This window comes from Quercus suber, unplaced genomic scaffold, assembly GCF_002906115.3.
Source record: "Quercus suber isolate HL8 unplaced genomic scaffold, Cork oak 2.0 scaffold_148, whole genome shotgun sequence".
NCBI lineage: Eukaryota > Viridiplantae > Streptophyta > Magnoliopsida > Fagales > Fagaceae > Quercus > Quercus suber.
Window position 1 is genome coordinate 904138 of NW_027069609.1, and position 26298 is coordinate 930435.

At 37.2% G+C, this 26298-nt stretch overlaps 3 protein-coding genes across 3 annotated transcripts; 2 read left to right on the top strand and 1 right to left on the bottom strand.

Moving 5' to 3' along the window:
• Positions 1-463: 463 nt before the first annotated feature.
• On the top strand, positions 464-2191 carry LOC136069031 (uncharacterized). Its single transcript, XM_065777092.1, has one exon. It carries the CDS (start codon positions 464-466, stop codon positions 2189-2191), a length of 1728 nt encoding a protein of 575 aa, XP_065633164.1.
• A 4353-nt stretch (positions 2192-6544) lies between these two features.
• LOC136069032 (uncharacterized) lies at positions 6545-7600 on the bottom strand. Its single transcript, XM_065777093.1, has 2 exons — positions 7151-7600; positions 6545-7057 (listed from the first exon to the last, which is right to left on the bottom strand). The coding sequence occupies exons 1-2, from the start codon at positions 7598-7600 to the stop codon at positions 6545-6547; spliced, it is 963 nt and encodes a 320-aa protein (XP_065633165.1).
• A 3277-nt stretch (positions 7601-10877) lies between these two features.
• Positions 10878-17235, top strand: LOC112038038 (uncharacterized). The gene is made up of 7 exons (XM_024070849.2): positions 10878-11544; positions 12406-12603; positions 13263-13535; positions 14490-14592; positions 15611-15729; positions 15850-16026; positions 16414-17235. The coding sequence occupies exons 1-7, from the start codon at positions 11227-11229 to the stop codon at positions 17161-17163; spliced, it is 1938 nt and encodes a 645-aa protein (XP_023926617.2). The 5' UTR covers positions 10878-11226; the 3' UTR covers positions 17164-17235.
• The last annotated feature ends 9063 nt before the right edge of the window (positions 17236-26298 follow it).

Below are 26298 nucleotides of genomic sequence, written 5' to 3' on the forward strand. Positions count from 1 at the left end.
TTTCTAACGCTATATAAAGGCCTTTCTGCACAGAGGTAAAGGGACTTTTCTTTTTGGTAGAAAATTTTAGAGAAGTTAAGTATTGAGGGTTCTTCTCTCCTTCAATTTTCTAACTTTACCATCGGAGAATTAAAGGCCGGCTTCCACCGGTCTTCTCTGCTGATTTCCTTTGTTTTCTCAAGACTCACTCTACTAGATCAAGAACATCCGGAGATTTTCCAGCCCATTGATTCCTTTGAATTCCTTTGAATTCCTTTGAATCTATCAGTTGGCGCCATCTGTGGGGAGTTAATTTATTGAGTTCTATAGTCTCTTTCTCCAATCAAGAGTTGAAATGGTTCGGACAAGATCTAGAGCAACGAGTCCAGGCCCTCAACATAGCAGGGACGCATCTAGTAACCCTCACCGAGACCGTCAGTCAGCACCCACCATGCAACCACCCTCATTTCAACATATGCAATCCATGGCTGCCGCTATGGCAGAACTAACTCGTCAAAACCAAGAGTTGGTTAGGCAACTTGAGTTAAGAAAACAGCCTCATGAACGGAACGCTGGAGAACAGGCTCAGAGTCAAGAGGAGGAAAGGAATGTTGAGACTGACAATCAATCAAGAGGTACTGTGTCACGGAGGGTACCTCACTTAGAAAGGGAAATGGATCAAATGAGAAGGGTCATGGACGAAATGAGGGAAAACATGAGGAAAACAAACCCTGTGGAAGACTTGGTCCACAGAACTGATTCCCCCTTTGTGGCGTCCGTCAATGCTCATCCTTTGCCACCTAAGTTCAAGATGCCTCCTTTAGATTCGTATGACGGGACGAGAGATCCTTTTGACCATATTGCCACCTTTAAAACTACTATGCATCTTCAAGGAGTTCCAGACGAAATAATGTGCAGAGCTTTTCCTACTACTTTGAAAGGACCAGCACGAGTGTGGTTCAGCAAAATACCTCCTAATACAGTGGCGTCCTTTGAGGAGCTGAGCAAGTTGTTCGTCAATAATTTCATTGGAGGGCAAAGGCACAAACGTTCTTTGTCCAGTTTGCTAACCATAGAGCAAGGGGAGAATGAGAGTTTGCAGTCTTTCATCACGCGTTTCAGCAGGGATGCCTTGGTGGTGGACGAGGTGGATGATAAACTCCTCTTGGCAGCATTTTATAATGGCGTTCATTCTAATCTATTTATACATAAGTTATATGAACAGGCACCTCAAACTATGGCTGAGCTAGTCCATTCAGCCCAGAACTTCATGAATGCAGAGGATGCTATCATAGCCAAGAAGAGGAAGAGAGTTGAGAAAGTTGAAGCCAACACAACGCGTCAATCAGAACAAGGTCCTCGTCCTAAGAGGGGACGGACGGAAGATAAGAGGGATCGAGAAAAGAAAGCAGGCCTTTCAGCACGAAGTCAACAGTATACCCCTTTGAATGTGCCACTTGAGCAAGTTCTTATGCAGATTAAAGACGAGCCTTCTTTGAAGTGGCCAGAGAAGATGAAGGGGGATCCCAACAAATGTAATCGAAACAAGTATTGTCGTTTCCATAGGGACCACGGGCATGATACAGATGAATGTTTTGATTTGAAGCAGCAAATTGAAAATCTCATTAGGCAAGGAAAGTTGAGGAATTTCTTTGGACGAGACCACAAGGATGAGAAGTTGAAAGCAAAGGTAGAGGAGACATCACGACCACCGCTTGGTGAAATAAGGATCATCCTAGGGGGAAGTTCTACAGGACAGTCGTCCAAGTCAAAGAAGGCATATTTGAAAGCAGTACAGAACGTTCAACTCTCCGGACGGTTACCAAGTGAGAAAGCTACGGACGAGCAGACGATTACCTTCACAGACGAGGATGCAGAGAAAATCCACCACCCCTATGATGATGCTATCGTCATTACTCTCCTTATTGCTAATTACAAGACTAGAAGGGTGTTGATAGACAACGGAAGTTCGGCTGATATTTTGTATTATCCAGCCTTTCAGCAAATGAAGTTAGGACGAGATCGGCTGCAACAAGCAAGCTCCCCTCTAGTGGGGTTTGGTGGAATGAAGATACAACCTGTGGGCAGCATTTCATTACCAGTGACAGTAGGGGCCTATCCGCAGCAAGTTACCAAGGAGGTGAATTTTCTTGTGGTTGATTGTTCGTCCTCTTACAATGCCATAATCGGAAGGCCAACTCTAAATAGGTGAAAGGCCATAACATCTACATACCACTTGTCAGTCAAGTTCCCGACGGAGCATGGAATAGGCCAAGTATAGGGAGACCAACTAACGGCAAGAGAGTGTTATCTGGCCATGTTGGCTATGGACGAGCAAATGCAAACAATGACTATTGAAGAAAAGAAAGTTGTGGCAGAACCTATTGAAGCGTTGGAAGATGTTTCTTTAGATGATAATAACCCGGAGAGGTGTACCAGGATTGGGGCAGATTTGGAAGCAAGTATCAAGAAAGATCTCATTTGTTTTTTGAGAAGAAATAGGGATGTGTTTGCACGGAATCACGAAGATATGCCGGGCATGATCCCAGTGTCATTACCCACTATCTAAGTATATGCCCTTCCTCCAAACCAATGCGACAAAAGAAGAGGGTGTTTGTCCCAGAGAGAAACAATGCTGTTAAGGAGGAAGTTCAAAAGCTGATTACAGCGAAGTTCATTCGAGAGGTATACTATCCTGAGTGGTTGGCTAACGTAGTTATGGTCAAAAAGGCGAATGGCAAGTGGAGAATGTGCGTTGATTTCACTGACCTAAACAAGGCTTGCCCAAAGGATAGTTACCCGTTACCACGCATTGATCAGCTAGTAGATTCTATTGCGGGCCACAAATTACTCAGTTTCTTGGACGCTTTCTCTGGGTACAATCAGATTCGGATGGACGAAGCAGATCAAGAAAAGACATCTTTCATCACCAGTCAGGGATTATTTTGTTATGAAGTGATGCCTTTCGGTTTGAAAAATGCTGGGGCAACATACCAACGATTGTTCAATCATATGTTTCGTCCGCAGATCGGGCGGAATATGGAAGTCTATATAGACGACATGTTAGTAAAAACTCAGGACGAACAAAGGCATCTGGACGACTTGAAGGCAACATTCAATACATTGAGGCATTACCATATGAAGTTAAACCCTAGCAAATGTGCTTTTGGAGTATCATCAAGAAAATTCCTGGGGTTTATGGTCTCCTACAGAGGAATCGAAGCAAACCCTGATAAAATCCAAGCAATATTGAATATGAAGCCTCCGAGCAGTGTTAAAGAAGTCCAATCACTTACCGGACGAGTCGCCGCCCTCAATAGATTTGTCTCCAAAGCTACTGACAAATGCCTGCCATTTTTTAAGGTTCTTAAAAAAGCATTTGAATGGACTGATAAGTGTCAGAAAGCATTTGAAGATTTGAAGACATACCTCACCAAGGCCCCTTTGTTAAGCCCGTCCGTGCAAGGGGAAGAGTTGTATTTATATCTGGTAGTTACCCACATACTGTGAGTTCAGCATTAGTAAGGGAGGAAGACAAGGTACAAAGGCCTGTGTACTATACTAGCAGAGCATTGAGAGGAGCAGAAGGACGATATCCATTGATGGAGAAATTGGCTTTCGCATTGATAACAGCCTCCAGGAAGCTAAGGCATTACTTTCAGGCCCACATTATTAATGTCATGACAGATCACCCACTCAAGAAAGCAATGAACAAACTAGAGGCTGCAGGACGTTTGATCCAATGGGCCGTCGAGCTCAGTGAGTTTGACATAAAGTATCAACCGAGGCATGCCATAAAAGCTCAAGCTCTGGCAGATTTCATTGTAGAGTTTACTTTGAATTGTGACGAGATGGGTGAGAAGGAAAGCATCAAGTGGGTGGTTTATGTGGATGGCTCGTCTACGCAATATGCAGGAGGAGTAGGTGTGGTGTTACAATCTCCAGAGGGAGACAAATTAAAACACAGGGTTCGTTTGCAGTACCAGAAAACTAATAATGAAGCCGAGTATGAAGCACTCCTCAAAGGGATGGAATTGGCCAAGTCCGTTCAAGCAGAGTCACTCCTCGTCCTGGGAGATTCTCAGCTAATCATAGGCCAAGTGAATGGCGTATTTGAAGCCAAGGAAGAGCGAATGAGGAAGTATCTGAATAGAGTGGTGCGCCTTATTAAAAAGTTTGAAGAAGTGAACTTCGTTTAAATCCCAAGGGAAGAAAACATGGAAGCTGATACTCTGGCGAAAGAAGCCTCAGCAAGTGAAGCTGTAGACGAGGTAGATGAAATTCAATATATGCCAAGTATAGACATTCCAGAAGTACAACAGGTACAAGGCAGGACGAGTTGGATGACTCCAATTGTGTCGTACCTGAAAGACAGACAACTCCCAGAAGAAAAGGACGAAGCAAAAAAGCTAAGGGTAAAGGCAGCCAGGTACGTTCTAATGGACGAGATTCTTTACAAAAGAGGTTTTTCCCAGCCTTATCTAAGGTGTTTGGAACCGGACGAAGCAAACTACATAATAAGGGAAATCCACGAAGGAGCGTGTGGCAATCACTCAGGAGCCAGATCACTCGTCCACAAAATCGTTCGTGCAGGATATTATTGGCCTAGCATGCAAGCTGATGCTAAGGCCTACGTCAAGGTCTGCGACCAATGCCAAAGGTTCAGCAACGTCCCCAGGCAACCATCAGAGTATTTAACTCCAATGACGGCCCCCTGGCCCTTTGCACAATGAGGGCTGGACATTCTGGGTCCATTCCCACTGGGCGTAAGACAAATGAAGTTCCTCGTGGTTGGTATTGATTATTTTACCAAGTGGGTAGAAGCAGAATCCTTGGCTAACATTACACAACAGAATGTCAAAAATTTCGTGTGGAAGAACATTGTGTGCAGATTTGGAGTACCCAGGGTGCTAATATCAGACAACGGACAACAATTTGATAATGCACTTTTTAGAGATTTTTGCCTACATTTCGGAATTCAAAATCACTACTCCTCACCAGCCCACCCACAAGCTAATGGGCCAAGCAGAGGTTGCAAACCGATCCTTGCTAAAATTAATCAAGACTCGGCTTGAGGGGGCTAAGGGAGTATGGCCAAATGAGCTACCAGGTGTTTTGTGGGCATACAGAATGACAGCAAGAACTCCTACAGGGGAGACTCCTTTCAAACTAGCCTATGGAACAGAAGCAGTCATACCTGCAGAAGTGCACATGGCTAATCATAGAGTGGCGGCGTATCAAGATAAAGATAATGAGGAACAACTCCGTTTGAACCTTGATCTCATAGACGAGGTAAGGATGGATGCTGAACAAAGGATGGCAAGGTACAAAAACCTTATGGCTAGGCAGTATGATGCAATGGTGAAGCCAAGGCGTTTTAGCGGAGGAGACCTCGTTCTGAAGAGGGTTTCCCTAGCAACAAAGAACCCAGCTCACGGGAAGTTGGGACCAAATTGGGAAGGCCCCTACAGAGTCGTCAACTGCAAAAGACAAGGGTCCTATTACTTGGAAGCACTGGATGGGAGGAAGTTAGAGCATCCTTGGAATGTGGAGCACTTGAGGAAGTACTATCAATAAAATGCAAGCGTAGATGAACATGACTTCGAACGAGTCCGAAGACTACATAAACTATTCTACATAAAAGACTGTTTATTTAATTTGTCTTGTTGTTGTGTTAAGGACAAGTTTATGGTTTGGTTTGTGTTTGGTTTTCTTTTAAGGCAGGCGTTAGTTTCTTGGAACATGCCTCGTCTATAAACAATGTATTGTGAACAATATTTGTGGAATGTACATAATGTTGTGTAAATCCATGATTCAAGCACTACTTTTGTTCATGATGACTTGAAAACAGCTGAAAAGCTCAAAACGAGAAAATTCTCTAGACGCAGAGATGTAATCTCAAATTTTCGAAGGATGAAATAAAGCACTCTCGTCCAAAGCTAAGGACGAGATAGAGCTGGCTCATCAAATCAAATTTTCCAAGGATGAAATAAAGCACTCTCGTCCAAAGCTAAGGACGAGGTAGAGCTGGCTCATCAAATCACAAGCAAAACCAAGGCATGCTCGTCCATAAAATGGGGGAGGATAGAAAATAAACAACCTAATCACATCATGGACGAGAGACAACATGGGCGTTTTGAACTTGTTTAAATCACCTACTTCAAAGAAGAGGTATCTCATGGACGAGATAAAAGCATAGGCAAGTCTGAGGACGAGTAGTGCCTATTCACTTAAAACCATTTCGAGTGAAGTTTTTGTTATCATTTTGCATGGATAAATTACAAGTGAGAATTCCAATAAAAATGGTTTGAGTTTGTGTATGAAATATAGACGAGTAAAACAAATCAAGTATAAAATATAAACACTCGTCCATTAAACAAACAGTACACATTTAATTGTTTTTCAAGGGCGGACTAGAAACGTCCTAAACACCCTTTTAACTGTTTTGTCAAGATTCGTCCTTAAACATGGACGAATTAAATGTACTTGAGTTACATATATTCTCTTTAAAAAAAAAGAGAAAAAGAAGAAGCAAAAACAAACAACTAAGTCATCAATATATTTTCTAAGTGGAGGCATCTGGATTGGGGTCGTCCTGAGGCTGAGTTATGGCATCGTCCTCAATGTTGGCGTCCTCAGAGTCAAGGCCAAGGAGAGAGCTAGTGGTGGCAGGGTTCAAATTAAGCATGATAGAGCTGAAGTCCACATCAGGAAATCTCTCAGCAGCATCTATCCTGAAGTCTTTAAACCCTGCTGCATAATTGGTGTCTAAGGCATCTATGTATTGCTTAGACACTTTAAATTCAGCCACTGCATCTTCCTTGGCTTTGGAGAGGAGAATGCTCTGCTCATCGTTCTTTCTTTGTAAATCTTCAAGACGAGCATCCTTCTCTACAGCATTGGCCTTCAACTCTTCAACCAAAGCTTTAAGCTCCTTAGCCTCCTCAGTCGTCTTGGCAGCTACCTCAGCCCATTGCCTAAACTCTTCCCTTAGCTCCTGTATCCTCGTCTCCAGTAAAATCCTCGTCTTATCCAACCCAGTGGCCTGTCTGGACGCAGCTATGAACTTAGACATGCCCTGGAGGAATTCAACAACAAAACAGGTTTAGATTAAACTAAAAGAAAAAGAAGAAAAGTGTACATTTAGTCAAGACAAGGATAAAAGTTTTACCTTGAAGAGGTCATGAACACCAGAGTGTTCAAAGTCCTTCAAGGACATGTCATAGCAAACGTTGATGTCCTCGTCCGTCACAGCACTTTTGAAACGCTCCCAGGCCAAATCTTCATTTTCAATAATATTAGAGAGGGCCCTCTGGGATGGTTGAGACGAGGAAGGCGCAGTTTTGGACGGAGGGGTCTTGGATGGAGTAGACTCCACAGGAGTGGACGAGTCAACCTCATAAACTTTGGTGGGTTGCTGAGAGGACGGGGTGGGCTTGATCACCTGGGACAAGCCATGCTTAACTTTTTTACCTCGCCTGCTGGGGAGGTTCTCCAGGTCCAAGTTTTTGGAGATAGTTTTTCTTTTCTCCCCAGCAGTGGGACGAGCCTGGCATTCAAACTCAGGACGGTTCCCTTCTACACCAACTTCTTTCCCCTTGTTACCTCTCATGGTTGCCATTCTTGTAAAGGGACGAAGAGGATTTACTTAGAAAAATGAAGATAAAAAATCTAAGGAATGCAAGAAGCATTTACTTACTTTTTCTCATTGTGATCTCGTGTGCAAGGGCAATATCAGATGGGTTAGGACCAAAACCCCACTTTGCTAGTCGTCTAAGGGTGACCAAAGAGTGGAAATCCCTGTCCACGTGTAGACAAGCCTTGTGGTCACGGTGTAACTTGCTCAAAGTAGGTCGTCCAACAGCTGTAATAAAATAAATTAAGATTAAATGAGTTAATAAGTGAAAAGCAAGTAAAAAGAAGGGGAAAGCTAAGGGACTTACCCTCAGGATGAAGGTTTCCTAGGTCCCCACTGAAACGACCAAAAGAATCCCGGCTAACGTCTGTAGGATTTCCAGCCCAGAATCCAGAGACGAAGAAAAACTCCGTCTTCCACTTTCTGTCAGACGAGGCCAGGGATTTCACCAATCTACAGTCTTTACTCCTGGCTGTGAATTGATAAAAGTCAGGAGATTGATGAATCTCGGAAGATTTATAGCAATAGAGGAACTCGTCCACAGTAATAGGACGATCCCCTCCAAACACTTCCCTCCACAAAATTTGCATAGAGACGATTAACCTCCATGCATTTGGGTTGAACTGACACACCCCTAAACCTAACCTAAATAGCAGTTCTCTGGTAAAAGAATTTAAAGGAAATCTAAGACCCCCAAGAAGGTAGGCCTCGTATACACCTATTCCAAAATGAGGGTTGCAGCACCACTCTCCACGGACGGGTAATCTAGGATTAAACTCGTCTGGGATTTGGTACCACTCCCTAAGGTTGTTTAATCTTTATGAATTGATAAAAGCCAGGAGATTGATGAATCTCGGAAGGTTTATAGCAATAGAGGAACTCGTCCACAGTAATAGGACGATCCCCTCCAAACACTTCCCTCCACAAAATTTGCATAGAGACGATTAACCTCCATGCATTTGGGTTGAACTGACACACCCCTAAACCTAACCTAAACAGCAGTTCTCTGGTAAAAGAATTTAAAGGAAATCTAAGACCCCCAAGAAGGTAGGCCTCGTATACACCTATTCCAAAATGAGGGTTGCAGCACCACTCTCCACGGACGGGTAATCTAGGATTAAACTCGTCTGGGATTTGGTACCACTCCCTAAGGTTTAATCTTTCCTCGTCCGTCTTCGAAGGGATATCTACAGCACAGCTATATACAGTTACCTCCGTCTCGTCCGAAGGATTGGACGGAGGGATGGAGGACGAGGTACCTACCTGGGACCCTACAATTTTCCTAAGTTGTTTTTGTATTTCTTCTAAAGGAACCCCAGGGACCCTTGAGACATACTCCTCGTCAGTAGTGTTTCCCCTACTGCTACTACTACTAGTATCACTAGAGTTATTACTACTCCCGTCGTAATACTCGTCTATGGCTCTTACTGTACTATCGCTAGATGAGGAAATGGTCCCTGACATTTTCTAAAAAGGAAATTTTTAAAAGAAAAAAACCTAAAAGACGAGGAGAGAGGGAATACCTGGATCTAGGACGCACTGAAACTATGGACACAGGAAAGTCTTAGACGAGGCTCTAGACGAGGGATGTCAAGGAGGAAAAATCTCAGAAGTAAAAGGGTAATGGGGGCATTCCACTATTTATAGATGGTTGACCTGAACATATGAAATGACACGACCAATCAGACATTGACACGTGGCATTCGTCTCGAAAAAATGAACCGACGAAATGAATCACCAATTGCATCGTGACACGTGGCATCTCTGATTATTAAAAAAAAAAAAAGAAAAAAAAAAGGGAGTCATGTGTCCAGAATAAATTACTACATGTCCATGGACGACACATGGACAAGGGGGGCAACTGATGGTGCAAGAAAAACACCAAGTTCGATCACTCGTCCTTATGGTCGTCCATAGCAATGTTCAGAGCTGAGAGCGAGTGTTTAGTACCTTCGTCCCTCCATTACCACCATTTTTCTCCTTCTACACGTTCGTCCAATGAAGGATGAGCGGGCTGTGAACCTCGTCCTTCATTAGTGACGGACGAGGTGAATTCATAAACAGCTAGACCTCGTCCTTCATTAGTGACAGACGAGGTTAATTCATAAAGAGCTAGACTAAGCACACTTCCAACCAAAAGTTGTATCGCTCAAATCTCAACGCAGTTCCCGAAGAGGTGACCTTTGTGACAGTTAAGGAAGTTACCCTCTGAATCCTCCAAACTCTACGACGATTAAGAGAAATAACCGTTTTTTAACGCTATATAAAGGCCTTTCTGCGCAGAGGTAAAGAGACTTTTTCTTTTTTGGTAAAAAAATTCTAGATAAGTTAAGTATTGAGAGCTCTTCTCTCCTTCAATTTACTAACTTTACCATCGAAGAATTAAAGGCCGGCTTCCACCGGTCTTCTCTGCTGATTTTCTTTGGTTTTCCAGGATTCATTACTCAAGATCAAGTGCATCCGGAGATTTTTCAGCCCACTAGTCTTATTGGACTTATCAGAGGAGAGAGGGAAAGGGAGTAGAGTATAATTGGTCCAAAATTAGTTTATTTTCAGTCAACTTTACTCTACTTCTCTCAATTCAAGAAATTATTAGATCTACCATGAGGATTACTAATGTGATCCTCCCTGATCTTCCAACTAATAAAATGCTGTTATTTATACAAATGTCCTCACCTGGTAATTTTTTTTTAATTCTTTGTGCTGATTAAGAAATTCACTCACACATTTGCATAAATGACATAATCTTATTGGTTGGGAAGACCACATCAGCAATCCTCTTAGTAGACTTAATAATTTCTCCCTCCACTCTCCTTCCATTCCTCCTCAATTAAAGTCTCTTTAAAAACGTAAGAGATATTAATTGAACTACAAAACTTTTTAAAAATATTATTTTTTAGTACAGTTAATGGGTACCGTAAATTTAATAAATTTAATGAATAAATTATACAATTTTAATGAAAAATATAAAAAGATATAAAAAAATTAATTATATTTTTTTATTGTAAAAAATTTTCTAAGAATATTTCTTAAACCTATACTCTTTTTTAATTCTTTAATTTTGAGACTTCTTAAATACTCTTTCATGTAATTTTTATAAAAAAAAAAAAAAAAAAAAAAAGAAAGGAAGAAAGAAATAATGTCACATCAACTACAATTATCATAGTAGATCCTTAACGTGCGCACTCTTCCGATTCTTACCTTATACTCCGTGACGACCGTGACCTCTCTCTCTCCTCTATTACCTCCAACCCAACGTGTGCTCTCCTCAAATTGACGAAACTACCCCTCTATTTCCTTGGTCACCACGCAATATCCCCGTCAATTTCTTGAAACCAAAGGACATTATAGGTCATTTTACCTCCTCACTTCTTACAAGTTTCCACATCACCTCTCTCTGCAACAAATCAGAATCTCTCAACACCCAACCAAATCTCTCAAAACTCTTTTGAAACCCTAAATTCTTCCTCAAGATTTCTCTTTTTCACTTTTTTTCATAAATCAGACATTTTATTTTTTCCTTCAAAATTTTCAATTTTGAGTAATTTGATGCTTTTGGCTTGAGGTTTTTTTTTCTTCTCTTTTTTCCGATCTCCGCTGTTGAGTTCCCCATGGCGGCGGGGACAATGGCGACCGCCGCCGGAGCTACGGTGCTGCTCTACTACGTGCTGAGCCGGAGGCTGGCGGCTTTATCGTCGTCGTCGGCGCCGAAGGTCGACGAAGACGGGGGCGATAGGAGGAGCAGCGGCGGAGATTTGTCGAGATCGAGTAGAAAGAGAATCGCTCGGAGGCCAGCTCAGGCTCCGGCGACGCTGTTTGAGTCGATCACGACGTTGTCGGAGACGCTCCGGTTCACGTACTCGGAGACTCTAGGCAAGTGGCCGATCGGCGATTTGGCGTTCGGCATTAACTATTTCATGCGGAGGCAGGTGTGTTCTTAGGGTTTTTTGAATTTTTTTTTTTGATTTATTTGCAGTGGTTTTATCGTAATTTTGTAGATTCTGGTTAGAACTGTCTGCTAGCTAAATTTTGTTTCTTTATGAGTCTCTTCCATTTAATTGAGCTTATTTTTTTGTATTTTAATTGTTAATTTTTGACTTTCTTGCAATTTTTTAGTTTCTCTAGCACTAAAAAGTGTCACAGTGCTTGTAAACTTTATAAGATAATTTTTTTTTTTTTAAGTAATGCTGTGTGATTTATTTATTTTATTTGTTTATCTGAACCAGGGTTTATTACTTTATTTGAGCTATTACTTTATTTGAGCTATTTGCGACTGGTAGATCGAGTCGGTTGTTGATTTTCTAGACTTTTATTATACTTTGTAAAGTTCCACGAGTTTGAGAAGGATAGATTGGGATGAGCTGAGAGTCTTGTAGCTTAATTGACACTTCTTGGTGTTTCAATCAGAGACATCTAGAGTTCAAATCCCCCCTCCCCCCAAACTATTGAATTATAAAAAAAGAAAAGAAAAGAGGAGGGTGGATTGGGACGGATGCAATTGGAAAACCAGAAATTTTAGGGGTTAAATGTTAGTATCATGCATTGCTATTTGCCTGTTAGCTTTCAAAATAGTAGATTGGTGTTGTTTGTGCATTTGAAAGTTGAAACTGAGAGGCAGTAGATCATTCAGTAGATTAGTTGTTACCTTATTGGTCTGTTGCCAAGGAGCTATAGTCGATTTTTTTTTCTTCTTTTTCCCTCTTTTATATTTTATTTTACGTTGTTGTTATTGTTGTTAGCTATAATGGTAATGTGTGATTGAAATGTTACTGAGTGTGATGTGCTTGCAGGGTAACTTACAAGTTGCAAGTGTATATGCTGGTAGTAATTGTATTCAACTTAAAGGTCCAGAAATTGTTGCGGAGTTGAATAAATTTCTGAGGTTGTTGACCCTTTGTATGTACTTCTCGAAGAAGCCTTTTCCGGTGTTTTTAGAGTCTGCCGGCTACTCTCATGAAGATGTCCTATTTCAGAAGCCCAAGGCAGCGGTATGTTACAGTCAAGAGTATGCGTTATATGATTTCAACTCAAAACTTACACAATGTAGATCATGTTGCACGTACATGCATATGGAGTGGTCATCTTTGTTCTGCATGAGAGCCATATTGCATGCAGCGATCTGGTTTAGTCTCTTATTTGGGTTTTAGTTCAATTGTTTCTTGGAATTCTCTCTGTTCCATCATCCGTAGCACTTGTGCATCTGAGACTAGTTATTTCCCATATGAATGCTACTGTGTCGGAGGGCTCTTCACATGGGCAACAATTACCCACAGGACTGAGAGGATGCCATAAGTTGATGCCTGGCTCCACAATTTATGAGGCGTATCTGTGGAGATAAAAAATAGTATACTATAGCAAGAAACCCTTGAGCTAAATAACAGAAAGGAGTTTAAAACTTGAGAAAAATAGCCTTTTAAAATTTTGCGTATTTTTCCTGTAAAATTTTGAGACTTCTGATGTGGGCTAAACTTGACAAATTTCAACTTTAAGGTTTTGGCTTTCTCCTTTGGTGGTTGTTGAACCTTTTGTCTTCATACTAATCATGATATATGCGATCAAGCATGTATTGCTAGTTTGCTTATGTGTTTCGTATTTAAATTAAAATCATAATTGAGTATTGTTTTAATTACCAGAACAATGATTGCAGCTTTTGAAGCCTGCTTTCACAATTATACGAGATAAAGACTCCAAATGTTTCCTTCTATTGATTCGTGGTACTCATAGCATTAAAGATACACTAACAGCAGCAACTGGAGCGGTGGTCCCTTTTCACCACTCGGTTTTACATGATGGTGGAATAAGCAATTTAGTTTTAGGATATGCTCATTGTGGAATGGTTGCTGCTGCTCGTTGGATTGCAAAGCTTAGCACTCCTTTTCTGCTCAAAGCTCTTGATAAATATCCTGACTACAAAGTTAAGGTACGGGCTATTAGTTCTAATTTGATATTATAAATCACTATTTAATTGTGCTAATTCTGCTGATAAATTTTCTTTCTGTCTAACAAATTAAAATGGCATACTTTTTGACTTCTCTGTGCTCCTTTGCATAAAGAAGCTTTATTTATACTGTTTTTTCTTACTTATCAAGAAATAAAATAAAATGAAATGGCATCTTGTGGTAGATATTAACATTTTCTTTTTGGATGGATAATAAAAGGATAAAAAGCATAAATTAATTTTCTTCATGTTTTCCTATTAAAAATTTCATTTTTTTTTATAAAATTTTTAACTTTTATGTTTCTGCTTGTATTTCTGTGAATATTCAATATTATCTGTTCTAGTTCAACCTATCAAGGAATCTCGTGTTACCAAGCATCTTCTTATAGTTCTTGTTTAATCTTGTGACTAATTAAAAAAAACATTTTGGTCAGTTACTAGCATAACCTTTCATTTAACTTAATTGATTTCAATATGGCCCTTGATGTAAAATTTACCACAACTGGAAGAGGATTTTATTTTAGTGAAATATGATATCTGCAGGTACTTTGCTTTGCTAGGATTTTCTCTGTAACATATAGGGATAAGATCCACTCCATTTATATCCTCCAATTCCTTCCAATTTTTAGCTAGATGTGAGGCATGTGGTATGTATTTGATTTTGTGTAGTTTACATGGGTTTTTAAGACCATTGGTTTTTTTAAATGCTATGTGTCTTACATTTAGATTAAAATTGGAGAAAAAAAATTGGAGGATTTAAATGGGAGAGGATCCTTTCCCTAAGATATAACCTCTAATTCTTTGTTTCTCTCTACCATGCTATGTCATCATCCAGTCAATTTTAAAATTAAAATTACTGTACTGAATTGGTTCATGCAATATATGTTTTCATATATATAATTTTATTTTGCCTTAGTTTTTCATTGTCATTTTCAGATTGTTGGGCATTCACTTGGTGGTGGTACTGCTGCACTGTTGACATATATTCTACGAGAACAAAAAGAATTATCCTCGACAACTTGTGTCACATTTGCCCCAGGTATGTTTGCTTTCTATTTCTACTGATAGCTTTGTTTTTAGTTGCTTTGCGAAGTCTTCATAAACTTTTATAACTAGATTTACCTATAAAGGATTAAGGTCATGGGGACAAAGGATTATCAATGTGTGCACCTGCATTTTTTCCTCATTTTGTGGCATCTTACTTGATGATTATCTTCAGTGAAGTCAGAATGATGGGGACTTCCAAATTAAAAATGACTTTGTCCCCTAGTTTGCAGCTTTTGTTTCCATTGTATGTTCCTTCTATCAGTTATGTTTCAGATGGCAGTGGAAAATGTGAATTATTTCTATAGAGAAACAGAAAAGGCTCTAATAGATATGATGGCTAATTTATCTAATTATCAAGTGAACACTTAAGGGTGAAGAAGATGCTCTATAACATTAGGAATACAAGATATGACATAACTAAGGACACCAGATAAAGTTTATTTGCATGGCATGGTGGTAATATGACAATCTCCTTTATTTATCATATGTCAATTTCCTTTTCTTTATCAAGATATTTTCTTAAGTTCACATGATGAATAGCTTCATTTGCTCCACTAACTGCAAAAGATTGTCATGTGGAGGACCTTAATTATGCAAATGAGCTGTAGCTCAGATGGCATCTTTGTCGCAGGTTCAAAACCCAAAAGTTGTTTGTGAGTTTTACCAATGAAAACACAAAAACCTAGAGGACATTAGTGACCAAAATCCATTGAAGTTGTCAGAATCATTGCGTCAACATATTAGTACAATGGAGGAAAAGATATAGACAATGGAGTGTAGAAAGAAATTGTCTTTTGAATTTGTAATGGTGCTCCCCTCCCCCCTTTTTTCCCAAGGCTTAAGGTGCTTTTATCTTTGCACTACAATTTTAGGGAGTGTGCATATCAGCTCTTGTTAGTCAACAGAAGTTTATGCCTTTGACTTAATACAATGTGTTTTTTTTTTTGGAAAGGGATAAATTAGTAAAATGCGATTTCTTAAGTGCTTGTTTTATAATTGTCATTCTGCAGCTGCCTGTATGACATTGGAATTAGCAGAATCAGGGAAACACTTCATTTCTACTGTCATAAATGGTTCTGACCTGGTGCCAACATTTTCAACAGCTTCTATTGATGACCTTCGCTCTGAGGTGCTGTATGTCTCTCTTCTGACTGGAAGTGGATGTAGAGAAAATTCGTAGTTGAAATTCCTAATTTTCAAATCTGTTGTCCATTACAAACTTTGGGAATCCTTAAATTGTTATTTTCAGGTGACAGCATCATCATGGTTAAATGATTTCCGGGATCAGATTGAGCGAACAAGGGTCATAAATGTTGTTTATCGCTCTGCAACTGCTCTGGGGTCTCATCTACCATCTATAGCTAGTGCCAAAGCCAGGGTTGCTGGTGCAGGTGCACTTCTGTGGCCAGTATCCAGCAGCACTCAGGTAAAATTTATCTCTGTTGTTGGTTAATCTCTTCTAGTATTGTTTGCTCCTGCGTCTTCTTCTGAAGACCTAGATTTAAGCTAGGTATCAACAGTGAAATTTTCGCAAGTAATGATTTCTTAAATCTATTAGGTAATGAAAAATTATCCTGTCAATCATCATGACAAAAAAGGTTTTGATACTAGGTTGAGTGCACAAGTACTGATAGAGTCATCTGCTTAGATATGCTGTAATAAAACCTTGAATCTTTTCTTTTGCTAACGGCTTTGTAGTCTAGTGGCATGTCCGAATCTCTCTCATGGGGAGAGCCTGGGTACAAATTCAAAGCTTTCATCCCCTGCTCCTATGTATTTGTATGATGATGCAGTTTTGCTTGGTAAATTTTAGGTTGTGATGAAGCGTGCAAAGAATGTTGCTGAAGCTGTTGTCAGAACACGCTCATCTCTGTCGTCGTGGTCTTGCATGGGTGCACGTCGTCGTCATGTAGGCCCCCTATTGGATTCTCAGGTTGAGAATTTTCCTGAAGTAGCTCTAGAATCTGAAAGAAATTCTGAATCTGTTGCAACCGAAGTGATATCAAGAAACCCTATTGTGATTAAAGTGGAATCTAATTCTTCTAGCAGTGGATCAGGACATGATGATACAGACGAAGAAGAGCCACTCCTTCCAGATGATAGTGTCATTACTGTGTCCACTGTGGAAGAATTTACTGAAGGTGAGTTATGGTATGAACTCGAGAAAGAGCTCCAACGGCAAAATAATGAAACAAACATTAGAGCCCAGGAGGCAGAAGCAGCTGCAGCTAAAGAAATCATTGAAGAGGAGAATATGCTAGCAGATGCAGTGGAAAGCAATAAGCCGATATCATCATCAGAAGTATCAGAGAGCCACCACTTCTATCCCCCTGGCAGAATCATGCATATTGTCTCTGTACCTTCATCCGATACTCCTAATGGAGATCATGATGGGCACATGGAAGAACGTGTTGGTATTTTTGAGACACCTAGAGAACTTTATAGTAAACTCCGGCTTTCAAAAACAATGATAAATGATCATTATATGCCTATGTATAAGAAGATGATGGAAATGTTAATCAAGGAACTGGAAAATGAAGAACCTTGTGATTGTGAAATGTGAAATGAACAAACTAAAAGAATATATATTGTACATACCCCTTTTATTAATATACTATTGATTTCTTCTGGATGATATCGTTCTTGTTTGATAGGGCGGTCGTACCGTGTTGGATGAAATGAAGTTAATCAAACAGAGTATGCTGTTCCTTTTCTCTATGTTGGATCTTTTACCAAAATACTGTTTAGTGCATTTGCTATAATGATATTGAATACTTGATGATTTTCACAGACAGGATTGATGATTGAAAACTCTGATTTGAAGTCTCCCCCCACCCCCAACAAAAAAAAACTCGAGGTACAGTTCAATTAAAAAAAAAACAATATATAAATTAATGATATAATTGAAATTAAATAATAAAATAGAATAAAAATGATAGGAAATTCTATAAGATTAGAAAGGAGGATGAATTTCAAGTACTGGGGTGATTGAGAGCATTTAGAGAACACTGAACACGTAGAGCTGGAATTAGCGATGACTGATACATCTGAGGAGGGTCCTAATTCAAATTACTTTTAAAAGATAAACAATAAGGATTCTTGAAAAATAAAAATCTTCAATAATATCTGATGCCGCCAAAGAAACAATGGAAAGCTCAATAGTGAAAAGCTTAAATAATCACTAACGCTCCATGTGACCAACCAAATAATTTAGACGCTTGAAGATACATCCAAGTTCCATGTGCGCTAAAAACTAATACAGCTTCATATGTTGTATTGAGAAATATTCTGATACGTCAATGATTTAGCTGAAATGGTATCCTTTATTTGAGTCCTAAAATTTTTGAAAATAATGTGGAAGGGGAGAGTCACTTTGAGAGGCTCCCTCTTCTTCATTTGTTAACTGTGCAATTGCTTCTTATATTCCTTTGATTCGACTGAGGCAAACTTAACTTGATTTAGCAATTTTAAATTGATGCTGATCTTTGAAACGCATTCCAATTCAATTTGCTTAATAATTTTTCTGACAACATATTTGATCTCTGATGATTGAGAAACTTATAATGGACAAAGTAGAGTGATAATTTTGGTAATTCTAAAAGAAGAGGGGTAGGAGGATAATTCTTTGTAAATGATTCAAAAACGTCTTTCATGCTAAGTTTTAGTGAAAACTAGTAATTTGTCATTACTTGATGTAATGTAACGTGGTGCAAGTCCATTATGTAAAATTGAATTTATCGAAACTAAATTATAATTTTTCCCCAGAGTTTTGGTGCTTAAGCTTAACCATATCAATAGTCTAAAAAAATTTCTTGAAACTTCAATAATCGGTAGATATTTAATTATCAAAACAAGAATTATTTAAATGATTAAAATAAATAATGGGGAATTTCTTAAATAAGTTTTAATTATTAGAATAATAATTCTTTTGAATTTCTAACTCTGCTGAAGGAGAGTTTCCAAATGCCCTTTTATAAAGGAATCAAGTTCTGGAAATGCAAAATTTGACCATAAATATATTCAGTGTTCCATGTCTCTGTAAATTTGAGTAATTGAAATGGGTTTGTGAGCCCAGCAATATGAGCCAGGCTTCCAAAAATTGACGGGCAAGCCCACCTAAGTAGGGTGGAGCTCGCTCGCCTCAATAGAGGTGTGTGTTCGTTATGTTAGGTGTTGGCACGACCCGCCGTCTCTATACGATCATAGACGAGTCGCCTTTCACCCCTGACAGGACGAGTCAGTTTTTATTTATTTTTCTCTTGTTTACTTATAGAAAAGTCTGACCCTTCTACTTCTTAACTTTGGCGATGTGGGACTTCAGTACCCCTTTATTTTATGCTTAACCACTTCCTACTCTACGTGGACTCTTTTCAAATTTATATTGAAAGTGGCTCGTACTGTTAGATACGAAACTGTATCTAATGACTTTTCTATATGAATATATTGTTGGCTTTGTGGTCATAATATCTTCCTTGCTCAAATCATTTGTAAAGACGAACTTTGGAAACATTCAGAACATTAGCTATCAGACGAGAACTTCTTGTGAATGAAACGGGATAATTAGAAACCCACAAAGGATGGGTTTTTATATTCTTTACGAGATATATTCTGGAAAAGTTGAGGAAAAAATTAGACTTACTACTTCACTAGCGATTGGGTAAAACACAAAAGACAGTTTTTTTTTTCTTAGCCCCCTCATTAGACGCATAAAATGAAATGGGTTCTACTTCTACAAGAAAATTTCTGCCCTAACCTGCTCCAATGACTGACTGTGAGTTAAGGATAATAACTTTCACTTGGATCCACCACTCAAGTAAGTTTTGTCTTTAGCTTTCTCAAATGAAATGCCAAATCGCTATTATGCGGAGGCAAGCATAATTTCGAGGTTGCATGCTGGAGGTCAGCATGGTATTTCAAAGCTTAGCTTTGCCATCACCTCTTTCCTTTCAGCCATCACAAAAGCAAGTTTGGGCTATCATGGTGAAGTGAACAACTTCTTCCCACAGTAGTAATAAATAAATTCATTTTGGACTTGGCGCTTCAATCTTCTCAAGCCCCAAAATGATTTAAGAATAACAGTGTCATGGCTGTATATAAGACCGGTAATACCACAAAAAAAATCATTTTGAGAAGAGTAAAACAAATCTGAAAAAGGCATAAAATTGCTTAATTTCAATGCCAACAATGGACATAGGTATCCATCCTTTATGCTTCTTGGAATATAAATTACTGTTCAATAACAAGATTTTATAATCTATCTTCCCTTGTTAACAAAATTTACAGCTGTTCTGACCACCTTGGCCAACAGAAAAAATAAGGTTGAAGAATGTGTTGTCTCTGGTGCCTTCCCTTTTTCTTGAGGAACGTTTATTGCAGGTACATGGTCTGTCATATATATACATATGATCAGTCAACCACCATAACGGGTCTTGAGGGATTCTGGAGGCTCCTCTTCCATGATGCCTGAACCTCCTGTGGCCAAGTATTCACGAATGGTTGTTTTTCGGTCTGCAAGGAAAGTGTGATCCAGAAAGTTGTTGTAGGCTGCCTCACTGAGATTCTTTGCTGCTAACACACTACAGAATATTTCATCACCTTCAGTTTATGTACAGAAGTTGGCAAAACAAACAGGTTAAAAGAAATGCATCTGTACAGGAACTGGAAATCATCTTATGATGCCAGTGCACAGTCAAAACAGGTGGATATAAAGCAGAAGTTCATGCTGAAGCTTCCCATGCATGAGCCATATATAATCATGGACATCCAATCAAACCATGAACAACTTTCCAAGGCGATAAAGATACAAAATACAGATATACTACTGTGTCATGTCTCTATTCATGTGAAAGGGACACATGTACAGATCAGTGCAGATGTGCCTACCAGATAAGAGGTCACTAGTTTATTTCAGAAACACAACTCGGTCCGTCATCTAATATTCCTTGATAGCAAAATTTTAAGAACGCATAGCTTATATACGTCCAATACTTACCAGTGCCAAAGATAAACACGGCAAGGTAGGATGTCATCCCGCCAAATCTTATTGATGTTGTATCGTCCATAGTGCTGAAAATAGATCTCCTTGCTTCCTGCAGGAAAATAGCTAGCATATATGGTATCACACATACTCCCTTTACATAACTATAAATAAAGCAGAAATGTATGAAAAGAGAAAAATTATTAATTGATCCAAAGGATGCATTATGGAACCTAGTGAGTACTCACATGGCATTACTGCTTGTTAATTAGTAATTATGAAAGGAAAAAACTGTAACAAAAAATGGCAATTGTTCATGGAATATTATATTTGAAACCTACAGCTCCATGGAAAACTAAATATTTGCAATCAGAAAACTCTTTCCAGCTTTTCAATATTGAGAGAATAAATAAACGTAAGAGATGGCAACACACATGTATGACAAAAATCTCACCAAGGCTTTGTTCTTGCTGTGTCAAAGATAGAGTTAAAAAGAGAAAAGGCAAAAATATTATAGTAACTTGTTGCTTAAATTTTCATCCCCAAAGCGAACAAATCATTAGAGTGGAGTCAAGTACCCACAATTGCATTCCATTGATTAAAGACATCCCGAGAATAAAAATTGAACTTTAGGCAATGGGTTTATAATTCAATTTCATTTTACAGTTTCTTTTTTTTAACCATTATCAAACTTCAGCTGCAAAAGATCATAACTTTATTTTAAATTTATAAATAATTAGAGAGTTCACAAGAGTGAGGACCTCATCATAAAAGGTAATCCATAAAAATGACATTTCTGAGTTAACAGAAAAAGAATAAATCAGTTTTCATGGAACATAGTGGCATTGTACATTCCTTGATTCCCTTCAAATGGTTGTAAAAGAGGGGAAAAAAAAAATTTAAACAAAATGTAAGTAATAAAGTGTAAACAGAGTCAAGGATAAATAGTCATATTCTTTTCTCTTTTTTGGTTGAATGGGATAAATAGTCATATTCATTCACGCCACTGAAGATCTATAAGATGTTGATATACCTAGATATTTTGTATAAAAAAAAGAAGAAGATAATTTAAATATTAAATAAGCAATGAACATAGATGACTAGGAATATATACATGGGAATGAAAAGTTGACTATAATTTCAAGGTTACCTAACTTTAAATAGTAGCAAAGATATCAACTGTCGAAAAAGGGTCCAGTTGGATTGGACTGAAAAAGATTGCCATCAACAACAGTATGATATATACCTTCTAATTACAAAAAGATTCTCTCTCTGTGGAGGACCATTTTTTTTTTTTTTTAACACTACTTTTTTTTTTTTTCATGCAGTTAAGTTCTGATTCATAAAAGTGTGTATAAAATAAAGACAAATAAAACATTATAAGAAGCTTTTGAAGGAATGCGACGCAACCATAGCAGCATTGATAGGGGTCCATTTGATGATCTCCCCTTAATTGTGCACGGATTGATTGAATTGTGGAATATTTCATCATGACCCTCTCGCACATGAGGGCTATAAGATATATGTTGATATAGTGATAAAATCATCATTAGATGCTTTTCTTCATAGGGTGAATAAAAAATGGTTAATGAGTATAATAGGTAATTAAAATATACACCATTCGGTGGCTTTCAGATAAATTAACTGATAAAATGTAGATTCGAATTAGTTTAACTGGTAAAATATTTTGTCGTCAAATAAGAGATTTAGGGTTATATTTTTGTTTACACAAAAATCTAATTGGTATCTTAGTTTAATGATAAAAGACAATCAACTAGAGGAGGCCCCATATGTTGAAAAACTACCTCAAAAAAGAAAAGAAAAAACTAGTAAAATATTTTAAATAATTTAGAGATTGATATACAACATGTGTAAATATAGAAGGTACAGCATTTTTATTGAAAAAAAAGTACAAAATTTTAATGATATCATGAATTTTGTAGCTTAATGGCATTATTAGGTTTTCTTTCTAATATAGAGCGCTCACTTCAAATGTCTCTCCACTTATTTGTAACTTGTAAGCAAAACATTAAACTTTTTATACTTTTGTGACTAATGGATTAAACTAAAATATTATATTAAAAATAAAAATAGTTTATGATTCCAAAATATAATTAAAACAATATTTTAAAAAAAGAAAAGAAAATGGGCAACTAGTAGTGGAAACTCTTTTCTGATATGACCCTAATAACCATTATTCATTACAAAACCTTTTTTTTTTTTCAAAGATAATACAGTTTTAAACTATAACGTTTACTCCATGACAATTTCTCTTTATTGTTAGATACTAATTAGTTTTTTATATAGAGATTTGAATCTCAAATATCTTATCAAATAACAAAAGACTTTACTAGTTCAATTAAATGAAACCTACATTAAGAAACCAAATTTAAGAAATTTACTATACAGAGAATTGTAGACACTTTCTAAATAAATTCAATTATAGTATAATCTCAATCCTATTAGGATCACAATAAGCATATAAATGAACCAAAATCAACCACACAAATATTTAAATTCAGAAGATAAACTCCAATCAAATTGTGTAAGAGTGTGAGGCATTGTCACCAAACCACCAAAAAGTCCATCCACCTTTGATGGTGAAAATGAAGTTACAATCTTTTGGGGTTATAAAAGCCGTATCATAATTTTTCTCATTATCAAAAAGTAATACTTCTATCGTTATAGTCAAGACTGTCATTATAATGTGGTCAATATTTCTGACCAACTTCAAAAAGTTGAAAATCCAAGGTGGGGGCACCCACCCCATCAGGGGAGTGTGATAGAATTGACCCCTCCAAAGATCCTTTTGTATCCCCAAAAAATAAATAATAATAATTAAAAAAAAGAAAAAGCAAAGCAGCCTTTTCCCAATAATTCTACCGAAACACCTGTTTTCATGTCCAATTCCATAATGAGTTATTTGGGCATTTATTAATATTTCATTTAAAAAAATTTCAATATTATTTTTTATGAAAAAAAAAAAAAACTATTCCATTCTTAAAAAAAAATAAGTTACTTTCTTTTTTTTCACATAAAAAAGTTTTTAAAAATATATTTTAAACTAATACCTTAGGTCATTTGTTAATAAACCAATTTATAAAAGTATTGATAACGTTTTCATGAGAAATATAAAAAAAATTATTAAATAAATTAGTCATATTTTTCTCTTCCTATAAAAAGTTTTTTAAAATATTTTGTAAACCAATACTTTTGTAAGAACATTTATTGACATTTTTTAATCAATTTGCGTGATTGTTAGTAACAGACCAAAAGTCATCGGATGTAGCTAGAAAGTATCAATTACTCACAATCATTCAAGTCAACTCATCGAGTTATGAAATTGAATAAGCACTACTTTCAAGAAGCAAACTGAACCACTGACAAGCTGGTCAAAATAGGAGCTGCCCAAGAGAATCAGTTTAATCTTTTTAGTTGTCGGCCTGTGGACATTGTTGATATTTTCTTAGCTGAGTCAAATGGTCTGAATTTAAATAGGAACTGTCCTAAGACTAAGCTTGTTCCTTAGTTTTCTTTAATGCAATCCTCTTTTACCCAAAAAAAAAAAAAATGAATAACACAAATAGAGTAACAAAACTCATAATTTTAATTACCACAACTTACTTGTTTGACAAGTTTTAAATAATAAAATTTTAAATTTATATAAATTCACAACTCTTACTTCATCACCCACGAAATTTGTGAGGATAATTTTTAGTCGATATTATTTTGAGACTCATTGGCTTTACTTCTTCTAAAAGATCTTAGAGGCTAGAGCTATGGGTGGGGAGGGGATGATGAAAGAACATACGTGTCAAAACGGCAGAGTCCACTTGCTATCGGGACTACGCGTGCATGGGTGACCAAGGACAACCAGGTCCTTATACCCATGACGTGGTCTCATACAATTCGTAGCTTTCCATGTCGGTCGTACTATTATTATCATTAGTGTTTTTTTATTTTTTGTTTTTTATAATTTTTTTAGGGTTTAGAGGGGAAGTATTATTGTTGAAGGTAGCAGTAAGATATGTCAGTGCCAGGTTGGACAACGGCATCCACAGCTTCCTTTCCATTCCTCAAGTTTCTAATCTCTATCAACGTCTCTGTGTTGTTCTTGTCAATCTGTTGCCCTCTTAGCTCTCTCTCTCTCTCTCTCTCTCTCTGTGATTCCCTTTTATATGCCAAACTTTTCCATCATTGATTGTATGGGTCAGTTATGCCTTAACCACCACGCCCATCACCTCAAATATTAATTTAAATTATCAAAAATAAAAATTTATATATTTTTTTAAAAAGATAATATTAGAAATTTAGAATGACCCAAATTGTTTAGCCAATTAGAGACATGTTGGTAGCAATTTAAATAAATAAATAATCACCCATTCATATTATTGCATCGAATTTGGGGTTTCAAAACTTTCAATTCTCATTCTTTATTCTGAGGAGCAGAGGTATTTTTATTGGCAGACAATGTTTGTATTTTAGAATACAAAAATAAATAAATAAATAAATAAAAATTTGCTTTTGAGTGCCTAGACTTTTATCCAAAACTTAAAAAGACTTTGATCCGTTCTCCTTTCTTTCGGCTACAAGAAAGAAAAATTGTTTTTTTGTTTTTGATTATTGGAGGTCCCATTTATATGTTATGTCAACTTGTAATATTGTGGTGCATGCATGGAATCAGTGAAAGGTCAAGTTTTAATCTTTATAATTAACTAACACAAGAAATGAAATTGGTTCGTCATTAACCAACCTTTCTGTTTATTACTTATTATATTATGCTCTAGGACCTAAAAGAAAGGCATTGACAATTTTGGTGTGGTACCATTTAAATATTTATTTTATACTCTTATTCTAAAATGGTTGTTCAAAAAAAATATATGAATTATATAGACCGCAATGTCAAAGTTGTAGTACAGCAACAAATACATTAATGTTCGAATAGACTATTTCTCATTATTTTAAACGAGAAAGACGTCATTGAAAATAACAATAAACACATTTATTTTTATATTTTTTTTAATAACAGGGTTTTGGGAATCTTAAATATCTTATTATTAACATATTACCATATCAATATCTCAATGTGCCGGCCAGTTATTCCAATTTCTTGTATCAACGACACTTGTCTTTTATCCAGATAAAGTTCACCAAATTTGCACAATTATATGAGACACATTGTGATGCACATTTTTTTTCACTGTTTTTCATCATTTGTTCAGGCATATATTTTCAGTGTGGGGAAGCTTTTTTCTGTTTGCAGATTAATGTGCATGAATCTGGGCTGAGGCATTGGAATTTGGGTGCCTCTATTTTAAAAGGTAATAGGCCTTAGGTCTTAGGTATGGAGATGTACACACCAAACCCATCCATAACCTCACAATTTTGATCACCCTGTTTGAATCTATTATATGCTACTGTTTTTTTCATTTATAATATGGTATAATTACGTAGTCAATCAATCATTTTATTTTTTATTTTTTTGATGAATCAATTAGGTAGACTTTCAAAGTCCTAAAACAAAAAAGAAAGAAAGAAAGAAAGAAAGATAATCCCATTCAAGTTCAAGGAATTAAATTATGTTTTTGTTCTTATTTCTTTGTTTATTATCGAAAAGGCATATATCAATCTTGTCCTTACCAAACAAGTTTGTGAGGAACAACTGTGTTTGTTGTTTAGGTACACAACTTTGTGTAATATAGTATTAATTAGATAGTGTTA

What these genes read in the sequence shown, in the direction of transcription:
- LOC136069031 (XM_065777092.1), top strand. Translation starts at nt 464, where the DNA reads ATGGCTGCCGCTATGGCAGAACTAACTCGTCAAAACCAAGAGTTGGTT.
- LOC136069032 (XM_065777093.1), bottom strand. Translation starts at nt 7,600, where the DNA reads ATGGCAACCATGAGAGGTAACAAGGGGAAAGAAGTTGGTGTAGAAGGG. An exon ending in GTGTTCATGACCTCTTCAAG is followed by an intron (nt 7,058 to 7,150) that starts GTAAAACTTTTA and finishes GAATTCCTCCAG; the next exon opens with GGCATGTCTAAGTTCATAGC.
- LOC112038038 (XM_024070849.2), top strand. Translation starts at nt 11,227, where the DNA reads ATGGCGGCGGGGACAATGGCGACCGCCGCCGGAGCTACGGTGCTGCTC. An exon ending in ACTATTTCATGCGGAGGCAG is followed by an intron (nt 11,545 to 12,405) that starts GTGTGTTCTTAG and finishes ATGTGCTTGCAG; the next exon opens with GGTAACTTACAAGTTGCAAG. An exon ending in CAGTATCCAGCAGCACTCAG is followed by an intron (nt 16,027 to 16,413) that starts GTAAAATTTATC and finishes GGTAAATTTTAG; the next exon opens with GTTGTGATGAAGCGTGCAAA.